Source organism: Cryptomeria japonica, chromosome 9, assembly GCF_030272615.1.
Source record: "Cryptomeria japonica chromosome 9, Sugi_1.0, whole genome shotgun sequence".
NCBI lineage: Eukaryota > Viridiplantae > Streptophyta > Pinopsida > Cupressales > Cupressaceae > Cryptomeria > Cryptomeria japonica.
In genome coordinates this window covers 679,276,079-679,297,352 of record NC_081413.1, presented here as the reverse complement: position 1 = coordinate 679,297,352, position 21,274 = coordinate 679,276,079, and the positions used below count along the sequence as shown (strand labels likewise).

The window sequence follows — 21,274 nt, the reverse complement described above, 5'->3', positions numbered from 1 at the left end:
CACCACCTGCGCCATGGCAATGTCTGAAGCCCTACTCGCCCCCATCAAGCGGCTCTTCAACACATCCAAAAGGCACTGCCATATCCCCTCTCTCATGAACGACTTCTTCAAACCTCTTCCTTTGTTGGCATGCTGGAGACTATCCAATTCGGCTTGTGTGAGGTCATCGCGACACATCAGCTTGAGAAGTTTATCTTTTAAATCTGGGGATATTTTCTGCCCCTTGTCCACTTTCTTTCCCTACACTCCTGGAATACCAAAAACTCTTGTAAATTTTGTGGAAGCGAACGACACTGTAATTTGGTGGTGCTCGTAATCAAATACAAACTCACCTGTGTGGGTCATAGGCACCAATCATGGTCCGCAGCACAACCTCAAAATCCTTAATGCAAAAAATGGGCATCTAGATGGCCCACTGTACCTGTGCAAATTGTAGTTTTGTCTTCATAGGATCATCATGCGGGGTCTCATTCCACCATTTCCTACAATCTGCTCCACTCAAACCCTCGAAGGTAATGGTGTCCATGGTCACATCATTCTTCGCTGCTATTTGCTGCACTTTGGGTTGCACTTTTTTACCTTTGCTTTTGCTGCTGTCAGCCATGCCGCCCTTGACTTTCACACCTGAAGGTAGAATCCGAACAACTTTCTTGTTCGTAGAGGTTGACGACACTGTAGCAGGTAATTGCCGCAACTGTTTTTGCCAATTCTTTCCACCACTGGTGTCCATTAAATAATTTTGCCTTTGTCTTTTGTGCCCTCTTTAATATTAAAAAAATAGGGTTAGGGTAACAAACTTCTGCACGTGCCTATTCTCCTCCAATGTGGGACCCTTCAGCAGCGATACTGATCGTACAGTACGTATTTGGCTAGATGCCTTCACTCTCGGTACGGTGTGTAAAGCGGAAAACCCTAGTTGTTCTCCCCTCTTCCAACTTTGAGGAGAGAGAAGGGAGGTTCGCTAGGATTCGATGGTTTTCACTTAGGGGAGAGACTTTACATTCAAAAGAGGGGTTGAAACCCACAAGATCCAATCCCACGCAATGCAAGATTGGATGCTAAATGTGTTTCAAGGGTTAAGACAACAAGGCTACCCTCTTTTGTAAAGAATGTTGATAGAAGAATTAAGCTAAGCATGCATATAAAGTGATAAAGATTTGCTTATAAACTGAGATAGGAATACAGTATGAAGCTGCGGACCTGGAATTAGCAGTAAAATGTCGATACGGCGCTGTCCTGCAAATTTGAGCAAAAGTTGTCGGGACGATGGCGCCCGGCGCCACGGTCCTCTGAAAAATCCGCGAAACGAAGGGGGATCTGTTCGTCTCTGCACAAGGATTCCAGATCTTCAATTTCAACCGCGTACCTGCAACCTACACATAGAAAAGCGAAGACGATTGGGGGGTTAGGGATTAGGGGTTTGCCTTTAGGTCAAACCCCGGTTTTGGAATTAACCAAGAAATGAGCAAGTGCTGTAAATGTAAATGACTGTAAAACAAGTACTAATACCTTGTTCTAAGGATGTTTGTATCCTTATGTGCGAAGGTATAGATGTTGTATGTTGTATGTTGTAGCATGTAGTATGTGATCTCCTCTTCAATGGTTGAATCCTTGACTTGAATGCAACACTTAGCCTTGAATGGAGACTTGAAATGATCAATTGCTTGAAGGAATGCTTGAATGCTTGAATGCTTGAATGCTTGAATACTTGAGTATAGTTTCCACGCTTTTACATATATCCTTTTCATGCCAAATGAGAGAGAAAAATGTAGTTTATATACTTCTCATTTAGGGCTGATAGACTGATTTTCCCGACCTTAGGCCGACCAGAAAAGTTAATTTCCAAATTGCAAACAAAAAGACCCGAGACCCCTTAGGAGACCGGGCCCAAAATAGGACCCAGGGACCAGGGCGCTGGGCGCTCTGGTCCCACCTCCCGGGACAGCAGGGTGCAAGGAGGTTCAGGCCAGGGTGCTTGAAAAATGCAGTTTTCAGTGTCGTGAGCAAGTTTCGGGGTCTCCATTCAGGTTGCGTGTTGCGTCGCCATTGTGAAGACCGAAATGCAGTCGAAATTGCAAGTGTCGCAATTTTAGGACGCTACACGGTGATGTTAGAAAACCATACTATAGTGTTTGTTCCCTCTAAATACTCTGCCACTGCTTTGTACTGTGGTCTCCTCTGTCGGCAATCTTCTTTCGTTTCTGTCGTACGGTCAATCCCTCCACTGGTATTTTACTGTGGCATGTGTGAGGCTTTTATTCCAGCAGAGCGTTATTTATTTATGCTGGTAGCATCGATCTCCTTTCTACCGCTCGAGAGGGATCCTGGACGCTTCTTTTTGCCTTCCGAAATTACAAGTCTTTTTATTTGTCGGCGGCGTTTTATTCCATCCATCGCACAGGAGTGGCTCCACCGCACGGGGTGCTCCACCGTGCGGGAGCATGCGCTCCACCACACGGTGAGCACGTGGGCTCCATCGTACGGGAACACGTGGCTCTACTGAATGGTGAGCACGCGGGCTCCACCGAATGGTGAGCATGTGGCTCCACCATACGGTGAGCACGGTTCTCTAGCGTACGGTGTACGTTTTTTTTTCCCGTATGGTTCCCACTGTACCCGTACGGTTTTTTTTTTTTCCTCTTAAGTATTTCTTCGAGAGGATTCGGGGTTGGTCGATCGCCTCTGCTCATGATATAGTTTTAATTTCGACCCATTGATGCTGCCTGCAACCTCTCGTCCATTGAGTGTCCACAGCTTCATTGCCCCATTCACCGCCACCTCTTGGACTCTATACGGTCCTAGCCATCTTACCTTGAATTTACCTAGTTTAATCTCATTACGCCCATTATATTTCAGTACCAGTTGTCGTGGAACAAACCTCATTCGTTTTAAGTGCTTGTCGTGCCACAGTTTCCTCCTTTGTTGGGCTGCCTCCGTAGCCCATTGGGTCATCATTCTTTTCTCATCCAGCTTGTTCAAGACATACAGCCTCTCCCTCAGGCTCTCCATGTCCCCCAATCTGTTCTTGATTGCAATGCGAAGGCTTGGCACCATGAATTCCGCTTGCACAACAACTTCCTACTCATACATCAGTTGGAACAGAGTCTGGCCGATGGTCACCTTGTAGGTTGAGCGGTAGCCCCACAAGACCGAAGGTAATTTTTCTTCCCTGTCTTCTCCCTCGACGTCGCAAGCTTGTAAATCACTCCCACAAGAATCTTGTTGGTAGCCTCCGCTTGCCCATTGGCTCGCAGGTAATAGGGGCTGGACAATGAATGGAAAATTTAAAATTCAGTAGTGAGGAGTTTGATGACGTGGTTCACAAAATGTCCACCCCTGTCGCTAGTCAACTGCATAGGGATACCATACCATGTAATGATTTGCTCATAAATGAATCTTGCTGTACTTACGGTCGACTTGTCAGGCATGGCCCGCGTTTCAATTCACTTGGTTAAATATTCTGTGGCTACCACAATGTAGTGACACCTCCTGGCATGGCTGGCCTTGAGTGGCCCAATAAAATCCAACCCCCAACGCTCGAATAGTTCCTGAGCATGCGAAGGGTTGAGGGGCATGAAATCCCTCTTCAGTGGCTTCCCCACTCTTTTACACGTATCACAACCTACCACCCATTCTCTGGCATCATTATACAATGTGGGCCACCACAGGCCCGCTAGCAACACCTTTCTTGCCATAGTGTCTGGTCCCATATGGCCACCCGCGGGCCCCTCATGTGCCTCCCTTAGAATGCTTGGCACTTCTTCCTCCATCACACACCGACGCAGCACTTGGTTGGGTCCCATTTTATACAACAATCCATTAATCAATTGAAATGTGCGGCTTCTCAACACGAGTTTCCTTCATTCTCCCGGTGGCATACCTTGTGGGAACACGGAGGTGGAGAGATATTCCCCGATGGCAGTATACCATGATGGCAATATTGTGATCTTGAATAGGTGAGCATTTGGAAATTCATCATTCACCCCCTCTGGCGGCTCTCCGGACCTAATCCGGGACAACTGATCAGAAATGACATGGCTTTTGCCTAGCCGTACAATTATTGTGAACGTGAACTCCTGAAGGAGCAGTAGCCACCTGCTTATCCTCCCTTGGATGATGGGTTTATTTACCAGGTACATCAACGCTTGGTGATCCACATAGAAAGTGAAGGGTGTCGCCAACAAGTAGTGCCGAAATTTTTGTACGACATAGACCATTCTGAGGGCTTCCCTCTCGGTGGTACTGTAGTTCTTCTTAGCTTTCGACATCAACCGACTGGCAAAATAGATGGGATGATCCAACCCATGTCCCCCTTCTTGTGCTAGTGTAGCCCAATGGCATAGTTCGAGGCATCCACCTGTACGTGGAATTCTCGGTCCCATTTTGGATAGGCCAGAATGGGTGCTGCCACCAGTCTCCTCTTGAGTTCCTCGAATGCTTCCCCTTGTGCCGATTCCCATATGTACGATTCGCCCTTTCTTGTCAGTTTGTCCAGTGGGAATGAAAGTTGGGCAAAGTTCTTGATGAACTTCCTGTAGTATCCAATGTGTCCCAAGAAGGACTTGACTCCCGTCACATCAATGGGCGACTCCATTTCTACAATTAGCCGTACCTTATCCGGGTCAATTTTCAGTCCAGCTTTACAAACGATATGGCCCAGCAACTTTCCTTGTGGTACCATAAATCTGCATTTCCGTGGATTCAAGGCGAGCCTGGCCCTTCGGCATCTCTCCATGCACTCTCTCAGCACCACCAAGTGAGTGTCTTCGCTATTGAAAATCGACCAATCATCCAAAAAGGCTTTAAAATTTCCCACAGACATCTTATTGAAGATGTGAAGGACTATCCTCTGGAATGTTATGGGAGCATTGCACAACTTGAACGACATCCAGTTGTACACATAGACTCCGTCCTCCACCACAAAGGTGGTCTTCAACTTGTCCTCCTTAGCTATCGAAATCTGATTGTATCCAGAAAAGCCATCGAGAAATGAGTACATTTCATGGCCAGCCACCTCCTCTAGGATGTTGTCTGTGAAAGGTATAGGGAACGGATCCTTGATGGTGATTGTGTTGAGGCACCGAAAATCCATGCAGATGCGGATCTGGTTGGCCTCCTTCTTCAGTGAGATCACAATTGGCGAGACCCACTCACTTGTCTCCACTCGAAATATGATGCCGGCCTCCAACATCCGTTCAACCTCTTCGTTCACCTTGGCAGCATAGTTCTTATTCATTTGGTACAGCCTCTTCCGTACCGGTTGGGCTCCCGGGACCAATGGTATTCGATGGACGCACAATTCTGGCGGGACCCCCTTCAGATCCTTGTAGGACCAAGCGAATACCTCCTTGAATTCCATGAAGATTTTGAATGTTGCGGCCTTCAGCACCGGGCTCCAATTGTCGCCTACCTAGATATTTTGAGGGGTGGTAGTGTCTCCTAAGTTTGTCTCCTTCACGGTGGGGTCTTCGTACCACATTGGTTTGTCCTTTGAAAATTCGTACGCCGGAACATCATTTACTTTGGCGTCTCCCTCCTTGTACTCTGGCAGAAACTCCTCCTTCTCGCCTGGCTTGTCCTCAATTCGCAGCATGTGACAAGTAGGATGAAACACTTCATAATCTTCCATTTGCCAGTGGAGGAGTCCATTCAATGAGGAAATCTCATCTTCTGAGCAACCATAGAGTTCAAGCACTCCTTCATCGTTTGGTTCCCTCTCGTCTTTGCCTTCATAGGAATCCCACTCCCATCGGTTTGAGTCCTCTGAATCCGAGTTAGATGATGCAAGCTCCTCGTCGACAACCTGGGTCCTTAGGTCAATGATGTACTTCCGGCCCCCTTTCTCCATGGAAAGGGTGTTCTTCTTCCAGTTGTGGTTCACCTTTGCTGTAACCAACAACCCTCTCCCTAAGATGGTGTCATACCCCTTCTTCAGTGGGATTACCACAAAATCTAGTAGGAAGGGTTTTGTGCCAATGGTCATTGGCTGGGCCATCAGGGTGCCGAGTGGCTTGATGTCGTGTTGGTCTGCTCCCACCAAGTTGAATGTGGGTGGCCATAGTGTTGGCTTCCTGAGCTTCTTCCATGTATTCTCTGGCAGCACATTCACCCCCGAACCTCCGTCCACGATGGTGTCTTTGAGGATAGCCTCGAGAATTCCCATCTCGACTATCGCAAAATGCCAACCACTATTTAAGGCCAACAACATTGGGTCAGCTGAGGGGCTGACTGAAACTTCCGCCTGTGTCACACTCGAAGGTGCGGTTTGTACATAAATGAAAATGGCAGTTCTCAATTGTGGCATTGTGTCTAGGAGGTCCTTCACCCTTATTGGCACCTTCATTTGCAATACTTGCCCAATTATGTTATTTTCGGCTTTAGTATGGGATGATGTACTCACCACCTCTGCATTGTTCCGTCGTTTTGCCATCATCTCGCGCTCGATGTTGGCTTTTGCCTCGCGTAATCTCTCCTTCTCCGGACAAGGGTCGGGGTAAGTGGCCTTTTTGGTTTGAGCATGGGTGATTGTCAGTACTTCTTTATCACCAGTCTTCTCAATGTTGAGGAGATTAACCCTTGGCTTGGGGCAATTTGTCTCGTCATGGTCTCTAGGACCACACCATCTGCACAAGTGTTGCAGTGCCTCCTCTTTTTGGCAATCCTACGCAAAGTGTCCCCACTAGTTGCATGCCCGACATTGAATCATCGGTCGTCCCTTGGCATCATACTACATTCGACTTTGATTATTGCTATTATTATTGTTGCCTCTTCCTCCCCTTCGGTTACCTATGTAACCGCCAGATGATGCCGTGGTGTTGGCTTGAGGTTGCGATGTGCCTGCTGTCGCTGATGGTTGCTCTTGGGTGAAGAGCACTTGGTTCCCCCGTGTCTTCATGTTTTAGGGACATTCTTTGGTGGAGTGTCCCAATACTTGGCAAATATCGCAGAAGGCCTTTTTTGGACAGGAGCTTTTTGTGTGACCTTCCTCTGTGATAACCCCCACGATATCACTTGATGCAAATCATTAAATAATATTAATATCCTAAAGAAGAAATAAATCATTAAATATTGTAAATAAATGATTAAAATATTAATGTATTTAATATATAAAATAATAAAGAAAAATATTATTAAATGTCAATATAAAAAAATAATAAAGAAAATATATTTAATATATATATTAAGAAAGTATTATTTGATATTTAAAAACATTTACAAAGGCAATATTTAATATATAGTATTTAAAAAAAAAGAAAACAACGAATATTTAAAATATAATAAGTTCCCCCGCCCTAAAACTCATTAATACCCCACCCCCACGATCACCCCCACACAAAGGGATGCGACGGTAAACGCAACCTGAGCTGCGGTTACCCTCGCGCCCCTTCACGCGGAAGGGGACCCGTGAAAGGGCACATCCCTTTACGAGGATTAAAGGGGAAGGGAGGAGGGAGAAGGAAGGGGGAAGAAAGGGTGACGAGGCACTACAGAGGAGGTTACGGGCAGACAGGTAAGGGATTTGGTATAATAATAGTTTTTGCATTAATATATAAAAAAATATATAAATGCTATTCTATATATTATATAGGTTAATAGGAATAGTATGTATTAATAAATATAGAGATATAAAGATAGGCAATGGATTAATATATATATTAATAGGAATAATTAATATATATACATTAATAAATACAAATGCATAAAGATAGATAGTGACATTATATATATATATATATATATATATATATACATTAATACATAGAGGAATAGTTTATATATATATATCTATATATATCTATATATATATATATATAGGAAGGAAGAACTTGTTGTAAGCATATATAATGAATGATTCTTAAATAGTAAAGAATGATAGGAAAAATACATATCAGGGTAATAGGAATGTATGTTAAGGAATACATGTGAGTAATGGTTAATGAACATTTTATGAATATAGGTAATGAATACAAGACTATGTACATATGCATTATGAAATAGGAAATAGTAAATGAAAATGCAAAGGAATGTATTATGAATGAAATCACATGAGGGAGGCTATAGGGAGGAAACTCTCTTAGTCTAAGGGGGGATTATGATAATCCCTAGGGCAATATATACTGAATATCTATATGCATATACACACGGCTTGGTTGATTAAGTTCAACCAAGAAGAGAAGGATTTGGTCAATTCCCTTGAGGACTTGGATGATGGAGGCATCACTCAAGACAAGGAAAGGCAAGGGTCTTCCTTGGCTGGCTTGGGTGTAAGAGGTTATACCCAAGATAGGACTCAAAGGTCAGGCCGATCCCCTTTGAGGACTTGGGTGATGAAGGCATCACCCAAGGCAAGGTAAGACAAGGGTCTTCCTTGGAGGGCTTGGGTGTAAGAGGTTACACTCAAGACAGGATTCGAACTCATCTTCGATTTCCTGGAGGGCTTTGTTGACGTGTATTTTGTACACAATCATACACAGAATAAAATACCCAAGGGTACCTTATCCTCTCTTGAATAAAGTCTCTGATTGCTGAAGATATCGCAAGAAGGATCAATCAGGGTGACTCCAATGTTCTTTTATGTAGGGTCTCTACGTGTGGATAAGCACCAGTGGTCATTGTGATTGCTGTTTCATCAAGGGGCCTTACGTTCCGAAATAGAATTTCCTAAACTAAACAAATTCTCAAAAAGATCAAAAGAGGATGGCTTACAAGAGATTAATTCTAATCTAATCCTAAGAATGACTCAATGTGGACGAGACTTGGCAAGATTCTACCAACTTCAATATTGCCATAAAATAACAACTCAACTGAAATTGATGCGATCTTCTAAGGTAACAAATGATCTTTCAACTCATCAAGGATCATAGACACTACCACAAAGGCACATATCCAAAGTTCAATGACGATTGAAGGTTTAGGTGATTCAAGTTTCTCCAGTTGACCACACAAGGCGTTCCCACAATCAGCAAGAAGCTAGTGGTTTGGAAAGTGAATCTCACCAAAGATCAAGCCCAACACTTAGTCCTTCAAACTAAAATACTACTTTGACTGAGAATGATTCAAGAATGTAAACAACCATGAAGATAACCACAAGAATTGCAATAAAACACCATAACTTCAATATTTTATTGATCTCAAAGCCATCATAAACAACAATTGTTTGAAATTCCTTCTTCAAAGCTCAATCTTACTACAAAATAACTTGCTTTCTCTCTTTTAACTTCTAATCTCTAATCACTAATGTCTAATGCTGATATCTAATGACAAAATGAAAAGGAATGAGGGTATATATAGCATCCTCAATTACAATGAACGGTCCAGATCAAAAGAAGATCAATGGCCAAGATTATGACACCTAAACCCTAATTAGGGTTTATTACAAATAGTCCCCTTTTTATTGAACAATATTAAATGCATAGCCAAATATTAAATTTGGCACAAAAATCTAGGAGACATAGACCAATGACAATTAAGGTGCCATGTGATCTATAACAACCTTTCTTCTAGAATCTTATTCCCTTTCCAATGCTCCTTTTTAGCATATGCAATGAATCTAGATACGATTCCTTCGATCTTAGCAATTGGAATCTCGGGAAGATTCCTCATTCGTTCTTCCAAGTGGATGACCTGATCAAAGGCCTTGAGAAGAGCAGCGTCCCATTCAGGTTCAAGTTCTTTGGTCTTCTCAATCAAGAGCATGGTAGCAAACATCTGGTCTTGTTGCTCATCTGTGATAATATTCGCATCTTTGCAAAAGATGACCTTAACTCTTTCCTCCAGTTCTTGTAAATCCACATCTGTCTCAACTTCGATCCTCCTGCTAAGAATAGTACATAATACCTCAAACACTCTGTCCTGTATCGGGTGGATGACCTCCTCAACACGATTGCATTTGGTACTAATGTCCTCGAAGAGAACTTCCTTCATCTGGAGTAAGGTTGACCACTGAACTAAACTATGAGGTCCTCCATCCATTATCTTTTCTTGCACTAGGACCTTCCTTGATGTTTGTCTGATTACTTGCAGGACAAGAATGATAACATCTTTAGTATGAGCAAAGGCGGCTACCGTTATCATTAAGTTGTGGATGATCTCAAGAACCTGGATAGCTCTATGAATGGTCTGCATCATCCTTGTTGCAAATTCAATAGCAACTGTATGAGATTTGTCAATCCAAGAGCTCATAAGTTGGACCAAACTTCTGACTCTCTCTGCCTCACCAACTGATTCAAGGGGAAGTGCTTGCACAGGAGATACTGCTGGATCCTGACGTCCCAAAGGCTGATTGAGATGGCTAAAGTAGCCTCTCCATGCACCTCTCTCTCTCTCAAGCTTTCTATTTTTCTCCATTTCTTCCCTAAGCTTGTCTTTTAATGCTTCAAACGAATTGGTGGCCTCATCTAGTGTCTGCTCGGCTGTGAGTGGACCAAGCTCAAATGTCTCTACATCATATTCCTCTGCGAGGATTTCACCTTCATACTTGTCCACTGCCGGTGTAGCTATCTGCAATTTCCTGGATCCTGTCTCATCTCTGATCATCTTGGACATCTTAGTAGCCTTCCTCTTCTCTGTCACTTCCTAAGAATTTCCAACAAGGCTCTCTAAATCAATCACATTGTCTTCGTCCTCGATCACAATCACCCTTGTTAGTCTCTCCTTTAACCAATCTGGGATGGCAGATCTTGTTTCTTTAACCTGTATCTCCTTAGGCAATGTTTCTTCTTCTCTGAGAGGAGATGTTACTTCATTATCGTCCTTGTCTTCATGTAGCTCATTAGCTTGGAGAGATCTACTTGATGATCGTTGAGGTGCCTGTCCTTCTTCTTGTTTATCGTTCTGTACCATCGATTCCATAGACTCCTCTATTTCAAGTGTCCTCTTCTCTTGTCGAGAAGATGTGCCAGATGAACGATCTCGGTTGGCCTCTTGCTTCTTCTTGGAGGATTCTCTTTTCTCAGGTCTCTCTTTCCTCTTCGAGCCTCTCGGATGGGGATTGCCTTCACTTACGCTTCGAAGGTTGCCTTCGCTTACACTTCTAGGATTAGGATTACCTTCACTTACACTTGCTCCACCTTCTGCTGGTCTTTCCTCCAAAGTAAAAGTCATAGATATGCCCTGCTCTCTCAACTTCTGATGTTGCACATCAACCCATCTACGAGTACAAGACAAAACTGGAGCCATAAAAGCATCTAGATCCACAATCTCAGGTTCATTCCAATCTAGCTTCACTGATTTGCTTTCTCGATCATAAGATGATTGGAGATGTCTGCCACTGTCCTGAGCTTGGTCGGCCACTCTGTAAATCTTGCATTTCCTGATGAAGTTTAAAGGCAACCTGGAATGCATCTTTCTTTTTACTTCAAGATCATCTGAGAGATTCATCATAAAATCCTCTATCTGAAACTCATGCTTGTATTTTTTACCGACTGTCTCCTCTATATACCCATAAGGATCAAAGCTCTCTCTCAAGGCAAAGAATGAAAATAAATATAAAGCTAACTCCTTCTCTGCATCATCCATGGCTAGAGCATTAGGACATACCTCAACTGAATTCCCTAATATGATAGGCACAGGAACTCCATTTCCATGTCTATGTCTGAATGCCTTCGCATAAGCTGCCAACTGTCTAGTTACCTCAAGTAACACTATTCTGTCTGTCGGATATCTCGGCAACATGTATGGAGGTGAAGGACATCCATGAACTCTAATATATGTAAATTTCGGAAATTGGATAAACCAAGCACCGTACCTCTTTACAAGCTCTTGTGCGTCCTGAGATAGCCGAATCCCGCCTTGCAATGTCCTGGTAATGTTCATCGTGAAGGTATCATTGACTAACTTGTAGTCACTTCTTGGCGGATGATGCAAGTGAACATAGGAATCACAAACTCTGACCTCCCCGGGCCCTCTTCCAATCACTCCTCTGTGAGGTAGTCCTGCATATTCAAAGCTTCTGATCAAGGCATATATGATGTATGAACTCATGTGGAAGGACTTGGTAGCCTTCAGTCTCCTTAACTATACGTCCAAGCAATGGCTAATCATTCTAGCCCAATGAGTTGTTCCTTTTCCCTGAACTATCACTTGGATGAAGTAAAACATCCATTTCTCGAAATAGAAGGCCTGAGGAGCTCCTATGACTCGGTTGAGTATTGTTATCAAATCTTTGTACTCTTCCTGGAAGTCGATCCTATGTGGTGTGTTTGGAATCTTGCTCAGGCGAGGACGACTCTTAAGTAGCCAACTCTTATTGATGATGCTTAGGCAAGTGTCCGGATCATCTTCGTACATGGACCTAGCTCCTTCTATGCTTTTGTAGATCATATCTCTGTGTTCCGGAAGATGGAAAGCCTCACTTATAGCCTCCTCTGAAAGATAAGCCAAAGTGTTTCCCTCCTTGGACACGATTGATTTGGACTGTGGATCATAATGGCGAGCACACTCGATCATCAACTCATGGCACTGGATTGCTAGAGGGAAGCCGGCCGCCTTAATGATGCCACTTTCAATTATCCTCCTGGCAACAGGGGATGGCTTGCCAATGTAAGGGACCTCTCGAAACTTCTTCGTACTGAAGTTTCCCAAGTTGGTATCTCCAATGTTGCTCCACTTCGACACGATCTTGGTCTCCAATTCTTCATTCTTTTGATCTTCTTTCATGAGAGCTGGACGACTGGTGGATGCTCCCGCCTTCGGGGTCGCCATCCTACACAACATTTCATAATAAGTAATAGATTTTGCAATGTAGAAATTAAAGATTGAATTTAGGAAACTTCATGATAAGTCTTTGAGTTATCATTTCCTAAATACGATTGAGCTACTGGAAATTTCAAAATTTCAAAATTCAAAATTTAGATTGAGACTATGACGATTAAAATTCAAAATTTAGACAAAAGAGGATTTCGCCATACCTCGCTTTGAGAGCTAACTCTAACAAAAGAATGCAAAATTAAGGAAGTTCGCCTAGGCAAAATGAAGATTGAAGTCTTCAACGTGATCCTCCTCTAGCAATTGCGCCTTCCTTGTCAACTCCACCACCCTTGGGGTCTTCAACGTCTTGATAGAGAATTCGCTCCACTTCTAACCAAATCCGCACTCCTCTTGATGAGATTTCGCACCTTGTATTCTTCTCCAAAATCACATGTAAATGAATGATTAAATGATGATTTGAAATGCTTCAAAGTACCCTCCTTATATAAGCGCTCACCTCTTTAATTACCTCTAGGCCGACTTTTGGAAATAAGGCAAATAATAACAAAATTTAAATAAAAAGAGGAGGCCGACTTTTGTAGAAAACATTTAAAATAGAACCCAAGCGCTCTTTTTATTTAATTTAATAATTAATTAATTAAAATGCCTTTGTAATTAATAGTTTCGTTTTTAAAAAAAAAGGCCAAATTAATTAATAAATGCCCTGTGCGCACCCATTAAATGCCAATTTTAATTAAAAATATTTCAAAGTTTATCGATTTTTAGCATTTAATGTAATTCAAAAAATGTTGGCGCCTAATCATGGGAAGGATTTGGGACATTAACAATATCGCTCTGGTCCCTGGGAGAGGGACAGGAGTGACTTAAGCATTTTGGATTGATCTTCACGTTCAAAGTCACTTCCTTTACGTTCAAACTGGCATTTTAAATGGGAACCTTGAGCTTGATCTATTTGATTTTTTGAATGAATGTCCCTTTGAACCATTTTCGCCCTGGTCCTTAACTGAAGGATAGGAGCGATTTTTGCTTCTGAGCTTTTGACATTAACTCTTTGTTCATCGTCTTCCTAAAGACATTCCGGACCTTGCATGACTTCGCCTTGATATGGTTTTGGAAGGAAATGGCTGGTTTAATAGAAATCGCCCTGGTCCTTGACTGAAGGACAGGAGCGATTTTTGCTTCTTTGTGCTAATCCTTGATCGTATCAACTTCCAATTGCTTTGTAAACGTAGAATATCACTTTCTCTTCCATCTTGAATCCCGGACACAAGAAATAGTACTTTGCAATGCAAGCACTTTATGTCTTTTTGAAGATTTCGCTCTGGTCCCTTGGAGAGGGACAGGAGCGCTTTGGTCATTTCCCATCACATTTCGCGGTCTTTGTAACTTCACTTTTCTTCGAAGCATTTCCAACATCATCGCCACCTTGTACCTTGGCCTGGATTCATCAAAATTCGGAGGGGAAGACTAAATAACCAAGATTTCGCCCTGGTCCTTGATTGAAGGACAGGAGCGATTTTACACTTATGGCACAAACCCTTAATCATATCAACGTTAAATTGTCTTCCAAGCGTGAAACATTGCTCCTTATTCCCTTTTGAGTCTTGCAAACGAAACTGGCACTCTGAAATGAGGCACACTTGAGGATTTCATTCTGGTCCCTGGGAGAGGGACAGGAGCGCTTTAGCCAATTTGAGCAAGTTTTGTGGTCTTTTGCAACTTCGTTTCTCTTAGTGGCATTCCAAATATCATCTTGACCCTGTATCTTGGCTTGGAGTGGTTTAAATTCGGAGGGGAATGTTAGATAGCCTAGATTTCGCCCTGGTCCTTGACTGAAGGACAGGAGCGATCTTACACTTATGAGCTCATTTGCGTTTTGCCAACTTTCAAATTTGTCTTCAACGGGTTGATTGGGCCCCCCTTCACTCATCTCCAACATGAAACTCGCTCTAACTTTGCGGGAAATTTGCCTTATGAAGAAATCGCTCTGGTCCCTTGGAGAGGGACAGGAGCGCCTAGGGTAAATATGGGCTTACTTTGTGTCTTGTAATCTTCAAAATCATCTTCAATAGAGCAATTACGCCTTCCTTTGCTTGCCTCAAACTTAAAACTCACTTCACCTTCGCCAAAACTTGTCCTTTGAGCAAATCGCTCTGGTCCCTGGGAGAGGGACAGGAGCGCCTTGGGCAATTTCATCACGTTCTAGGGTTATTTACAACTTCGTTCCCTTTTGAGGCATTCCAAACATCTTTACCATCATGCCCCTTGGCCTGGACGCAACCCAATTCGGAAGGAAATGCTAGATAATGTAAATTTCGCCCTGGTCCCTGAGAGAGGGACAGGAGCTACCATTGAAATTCGCCTTGGTCCCTGACAGAAGGACAGGAGCGATTTGACTTCTTGGGTCGATTTTCTCCTTCGAGGTGCACTCAAATTATATTTAACGAGTAACATGTACCTTCCTCGTTCTTTTCCAATCCAAAAATTGGCTTGATCTTGCAAGGACAGTGAAACTTTGAGAAACAAGCTCGGGTCCTTCAGTGAGGGATAGGAGCGAAATTTGTCCTTAAGGGCAAATGCTCAACTTTTCTTGCAAATGACTAAGTCTGGGTACTTCATCATGTCGATTTCATCCCTTATTGCGTCCCTGATGCTTCAGTTTGATCAAAATGAGGTCCAAAATGGTCGAAGTAAGTCATTTCGCCCTGGTCCCTGGGTGAGGGACAGGAGCGATTTGACCTTAAACCTTGAAAAACATGCCAATTTTGAGTCCCAAAATCTTCAAAACCTCCAATTTGTGTTCAACTGCATCTCCTGGCGACCCTGCACAAGACAAATGAAAGAAGTCAATGACCAAGATGTATAAAATATCATTTTCGCCCTGGTCCCTGACAGAGGGACAGGAGTGATTTTGCTTCCATAGGCCAAAATATCAAGATTTTAGGACCTCAGTCACTTCACAAGGCAAAATTAGGCTATCTCCAATGCCTGGGGTCAATTATCAAAATTTCCAAAATTTGGTCAAAAAAATCAATCGGACAAAATTTCATAATTCCATCATTAACACTTAAGCAAAATTTGAACTTGCTTTCAAAATTCCGATTGGACCTAGACAGACTCATCTTACTTCAAAATTGCAATCCGCGCGAGGATGCTCAACGATTATTCAAAATCGGACTGGACTCCGGCTTGAAAATGTCAAAATGGAAACCCTAAGGCTTAACCCTAGTCCAGACGACTCACTCACCCAAAAACCTAAAAGCAGAGAGAAGAACAGGCAAAACCGAGCAAAAAGAGGGGGTCCCCATTTTAATGGGGCGATGTGTGAAATGGTCACAACAGGGTTGGAACCAAGGGGTTCCAAGAGGGCAAGCTTCACGGCCGCCTAAGGACATCTTGGAACCAAGGGGTTCCAAGAAGGCGAGCCTCATGGCCGCCTAAGGACATACTTTGTATGGCATTCGTATCCTTTTTATTAGACGAAAATTATGATTATGTTAATTGAGCATTGAAGTAGATTGCAATTTAAATTACTTATATATATATTTATATGTTTGTTATGTTCTAACAATCTGTTCTGCAGGTTAATGATCTCTAAATAGTAGGGACATTACATCCTCCTTACATTTTGCGCACCATACTTCCTCATTTTTGCTAGTGCTTCCCTTCATGCTCTTGAATTCCTTCATCATGTGATGCATATCCTTCTGAAGGGCTTGCACCTTTTTACTCGACCCCTCATCGCTGCTGCTTCCGTCGGAGGAGTCCTCCTCTTTAGAGGATCTGTCTTTCTTTTTCCTGGATGTCTTCCCTTCGCTCTCCAGGTCCATTGCCCGGTTATAGGAATCTTCGTAGGATGTGGAGGGTACAATTTTCATTTTCCTTCTGAGTGATGATTTCATTTTCCTATGATTCACAACACTTACTACTTCATCAGTAAGAATCTAGGAACCGTACTAAGTCATCTCTATCTATGAATAGGTGGTGATATAACTTGATTGATGAATTATACCTCCCCCAATCTAGCTGCCCTACTCAAGATAGATAGGGAACATCAATAGCTCTAGCCTTGTTGGCTTGTCCTTGTCTACACCATCCTTCTTGAACCCTCTTTAGAACACTCAATGTCTTTACTTTTTCATGTTTGCTACTTTGTTCTACCTTCTTCACACCAATCTAGTGCCCTTGTTGTATATGCTGTCCTAGCTCTTTGGAATGAATCTATGCTTTATGCGAACTGAAATTTGCCACTTTTAGGAAATTCAGTTTTATGTTAAATTCTCCTCTTTTTCTAGAGAAAAGAAGCATGATAGATCTATTCAAAAGTAGTGCATGTATATTTAGAATTAATAGACTACAAAATAGAATACATGATATTACACATAGGAAAACCTTTGTGGATAAATGATACAATTCTTTTCCATTGTATAAAATTCAATCATTAACCAAATGTAATATTCCCCTTATTTTTTTTGATTTTTCAATAGCAAGATTACAATCACACCAATCACCCGTTAGGGTTAGAATAATGAAATCCAAACAACTGAAGGGAACCCTACACCTTTTGATCACCGAGAGCCTAAACTGGGAGGGTGAGAGCACACGGTAGCAGGGGATCGTTAGTAATAATTTGCTGAAGTGTTGAATACAATAATGGGCAGCAAGCCAGCCCCTTCCGCTTATCCAACGGGTGAATCAAGAAGCTTGGTGGTAAACCAGCCAAAAGAACAACACTCCCAGAACACGGATCACTCAACCGCAATGTTTCAGCAGGAGGACTGAACACACCAAACAAGCTCAACTCAACCAGTTATGCAGCGGGAGGATCATTACAACAAACATCACTCAATTGCTTATGTAGCAGGAGGACCATTACAAACAGATATCACTCAACCGCTTATGCAGCGGGAGGACTTAGTAACAAATATAAAAAATAGGCGGCAAGCCAGTCTCTTCCACTTTCTAGTGGGAATGCTTACAATCCTCTACTACTTAACCTTACAATATGAAATAGAGAGATATAATAAAGAAGTAATTCTGTCCAATTCTGATAAATTTCTTCAAACAGTTACTAACTCCCAAAAGATCCTTCAACATGAATTATGAAATCCTAGGATCAATAACACACAGACCAACAACTTCAAGAAACTAAGAAATGCTCAATTCTCTCTCCAAACTCACCCAAAAACACCCCAAATCACTCCCAAAACAACTAATCTACTCACACTACGAAAGGCACTCCCAAACACCAACTTCTGGAAATCTGTAATTTTATGACAGCAAGCTGAAAACCCACCAAATCACTCATATCTTTCTCTATACTCAATGGAAACCCCCAAACTAGATGCAAATGAAAGATACAAAGAAGGTGATAAGGATAGAATAGATTGTTTACCTCACTGGGTAAACAGGAAGAATACAGGAACTGAACAGCAATGTACAATGCAAATATAAAAGAAGTACCAGCATAAGCTTTCCATTAATGTCAAAGGATGTTCATATTATATCCGTCGTTAACAATACATTACATCTGACACGGCTAACATTACCTGTCTCAACACCCGAAGGTGGTACAATATATGACTGCCGAAGGGGTGCGACCCAACCGTCGCGACTCCAACTACCTACCCGTCGGCTAACTAACTATTGATAATTAACATTATTAACTATACACTTTTTCCCGATAACATCATCCCCCCCAAAAAAGAAGTCGTCTCCGACGACTAACAACAAAATGGAGACAATGTAATATAAATATACAACCAAGTGGAAGTCAAGGAGGGGGCTGAGGAAGCGTCCCTGAAGTCGAAGGGTGAGATGCAGGTGTTTGGGCCGCCAGGCGGGCGCGGAGCTCATAGACCTGCTGGGTGCGCGCTGCCACATCCCGCTCTGCGACCAACACCTTCTCCAAGGCAGTCTTCACCATAAGCGCAGCCTCCAGTAGCTCCCTCTCCTTGGTATCGGCGGACTCTGTCATGCGAACCAACTGGGCCTGAACACCATCTAACTCCTGCTGGACTAGACTCCGCGCAGTCTGTTCCTCTGAAAGACGGGCGTCCACCGCAACCTTCTCTGCGCGGGCTGTCTCAAGCTGTGCGACCAACTCTGATCTCTCGGCTGCCCACGAGGCTTGTTGCCTAGCCATGTCCTGCTCTAACTCCACTCGAGCAGCCTCGCGAACTACGGACTTATGCTGTGTGTGGCGTAAGGTATAGTAGGCCTCCCTATAAACCTGCTCAATCTCCCGGACGAGAGTCGTCACCCTACTCTCCACGACGGGCTGAGGCACACGCCAAGCTTCCAACATCGCCTCCATCTGGGTAACTGGCCACCCTCGTGCCTCAAAACATGAGGTGAAAGCTGCGGGACAACCCTCTCGCATAAACTGGAGGACCTGCTCTAATTCCTCCACAACCTGCTGTAGAGACCGTGTCTGGGCCGCGGCCACCACTCGCCGACCCCTCGTCACCATATCTGCCAGATAAACCTCAATATCCTCTCCCTCTAGCCCCGATGTAGGTACAGGAAGCCCTCGTGGTAACTCAAAAGTCTCCTTAACCACCCCAACTGCATCCTGCTGGCCCAGAACACCCTCTCCAAGGACCTGTCCCTCTGCTGGTGCCTGCGTCTCCGCCGAGGAATCCTCCAGATCCACCACCTCAGTGGGAGGCTCTCGCCGAGGTGAGAGTACAGCTGCTCCTACGGGTGGCGTCACTGTCATCTGGAATCTCCGGGTCAGCCAACTCCCCATAGCCGCCACTGATGGAACTGCACTCAACACCTCCGACCCTCTCTCCCCCTCGGAGACATGTCCCGTGACGGGCTCCTCCAACAAGGAGGCCGCAACCGTCACCACTGCATTGGATCCCACGACGTCCAGTCGTACCTGAGGCTCCGTCTCAACCATCTCCTCTGCCACGCCTCCCTGCGGTGGACCACACAACTCTGCCGTGCTCTCAGTACATGCCTCTGCGGGAATCGGTCCTGCGGCTGGTATGACGGAAGGTGCTGCGGCCGGCTGCATGGGCCTGAGTGTAACGGGCGTGCGGCTCTGTCCGAATGCCGGAATCGAAGTACTGCCTGCGGACGACCCCACAAGTGTGCCAAGTGGGAGTGTGGGTGGTGCAAACAACACTCGCTCTCCGGCGGGTTCCATCCTCCCCTCGTCTGTGGCCCGACTACTACTGTCGTCCTCATCCTCTGAATCCTCGGAATCCTCTGCACTGCTAGAAGTTTCTCGCCCACTATCTGGTTCTGCTGCGGTGGTCTCTAATACCCGTTTCCGCTTCGCGGAAGAGTGTCCAATATCCAGATGTCGCCAATGCATGATAGGAGGCTCACCCTCCGCCAAGGGTCCCTGTGGCCGTACCTCCAACTCAGCCTCTGGCACTGCTTCCCGCGTAGCCTCCAAGAACAGTCCAATGGCATAGTGGGGCATGTAAAAGGTGCGCTGCTCCATCATCAAGAAGGCGCACATCCGCTCGGATAACAAGGTAGCCCAATCATAGACGACTCCGTTCATCACCCCGTTCATCAATACTATCTGTGGTAGAGCGATGTCTGATGCCCTACCCGACCCTGTCAACCTTCTTTTGATGACGTCCATAATGCATCGCCAGTGACCCTCTGCGACAAAGGACCTGCGCATCCCACGACCCTTCGTGGCGTCTACGATGCTTGCCAACTCTGCGGGGGTCAAGTCTCGGGACACTCGCCTAATCCAATGTTCCTTTTCTTCCCATGTCATCTTCTTCGGCTTCAAGTCCACTTTTTTGCCATGTGTGCCTGGGATGCCAAATACTCTGGTGAAATCTGCAGGTTTGAAGGATATGGTGATATCCTTCCCCAAATACTCAAATGTGCTCGTCCGTGAGCGGCTATCAAAGGTATCAACCATATACCGCAATGCTCCCTCGTACTCGCGAATGGCGAACACAGGCATCCATATAGCCCATTCTACCCCTGCTCGGCGAAGACTTGTTTTCACCAAATTATCATCCGGCGTCTCTTGCCACCATTTCCGACATTCCACCCCATTCAATCCCTCAAAAGTGATATTCTGTGAAGTGGAGGTGTTCTTCCCTCGTGCGGTGGACTGCTGTGGTGTCTTTTTCTTCTGCCTGGCTTCCATTGTGCCACCTGCTATTCGAACACCTGAAGGGAGAATATGTGCATCAGGCTTCCTATGGCTGCTATCCTGCAATTGTTTTTTCCAGTTTCTTTTTCCCGCGGACTCCATTAGCTTCCTCTAACTGATTCTTGATTTTATCTGGAGTAAAAAAAAAACGGCTAACTGCCTTCGGCACCGAAAAGCGAAGACTATGCGGTGTGTTTTTTTTTCCGACCGAATCCCCCTTCTTCCTTCTACCGCACGGTAGCTACCTCTGCCCAAACTTCTCCCTTTACCGCACGGTAGCTTGTCTTGCTCCGTTTTATTTCCCTTCGACGTTTTTATCTCCCTTCGGTAGGCGTGGCTGTGCGGTGAAGGCACGGCTGTGCGGTGAAGGCGCGGCTGTGCGGTGAAGGCGTGGCTGTGCGGCGCTGTTGCTTTTCCCTTCGTTCGGTA

At 44.3% G+C, this 21,274-nt stretch overlaps 2 protein-coding genes across 2 annotated transcripts in view; one reads left to right on the top strand and one right to left on the bottom strand.

Moving 5' to 3' along the window:
• Nucleotides 1–21,274, top strand: part of LOC131073989 (probable disease resistance protein RPP1) — a 102,872-nt gene that overhangs the window by 6,029 nt on the left and 75,569 nt on the right. The gene's annotated exons all lie outside the window — the stretch shown is intronic.
• LOC131858602 (uncharacterized) lies at nt 2,641–3,054 on the bottom strand. Its single transcript, XM_059211894.1, has one exon. It carries the CDS (start codon nt 3,052–3,054, stop codon nt 2,641–2,643), a length of 414 nt encoding a protein of 137 aa, XP_059067877.1.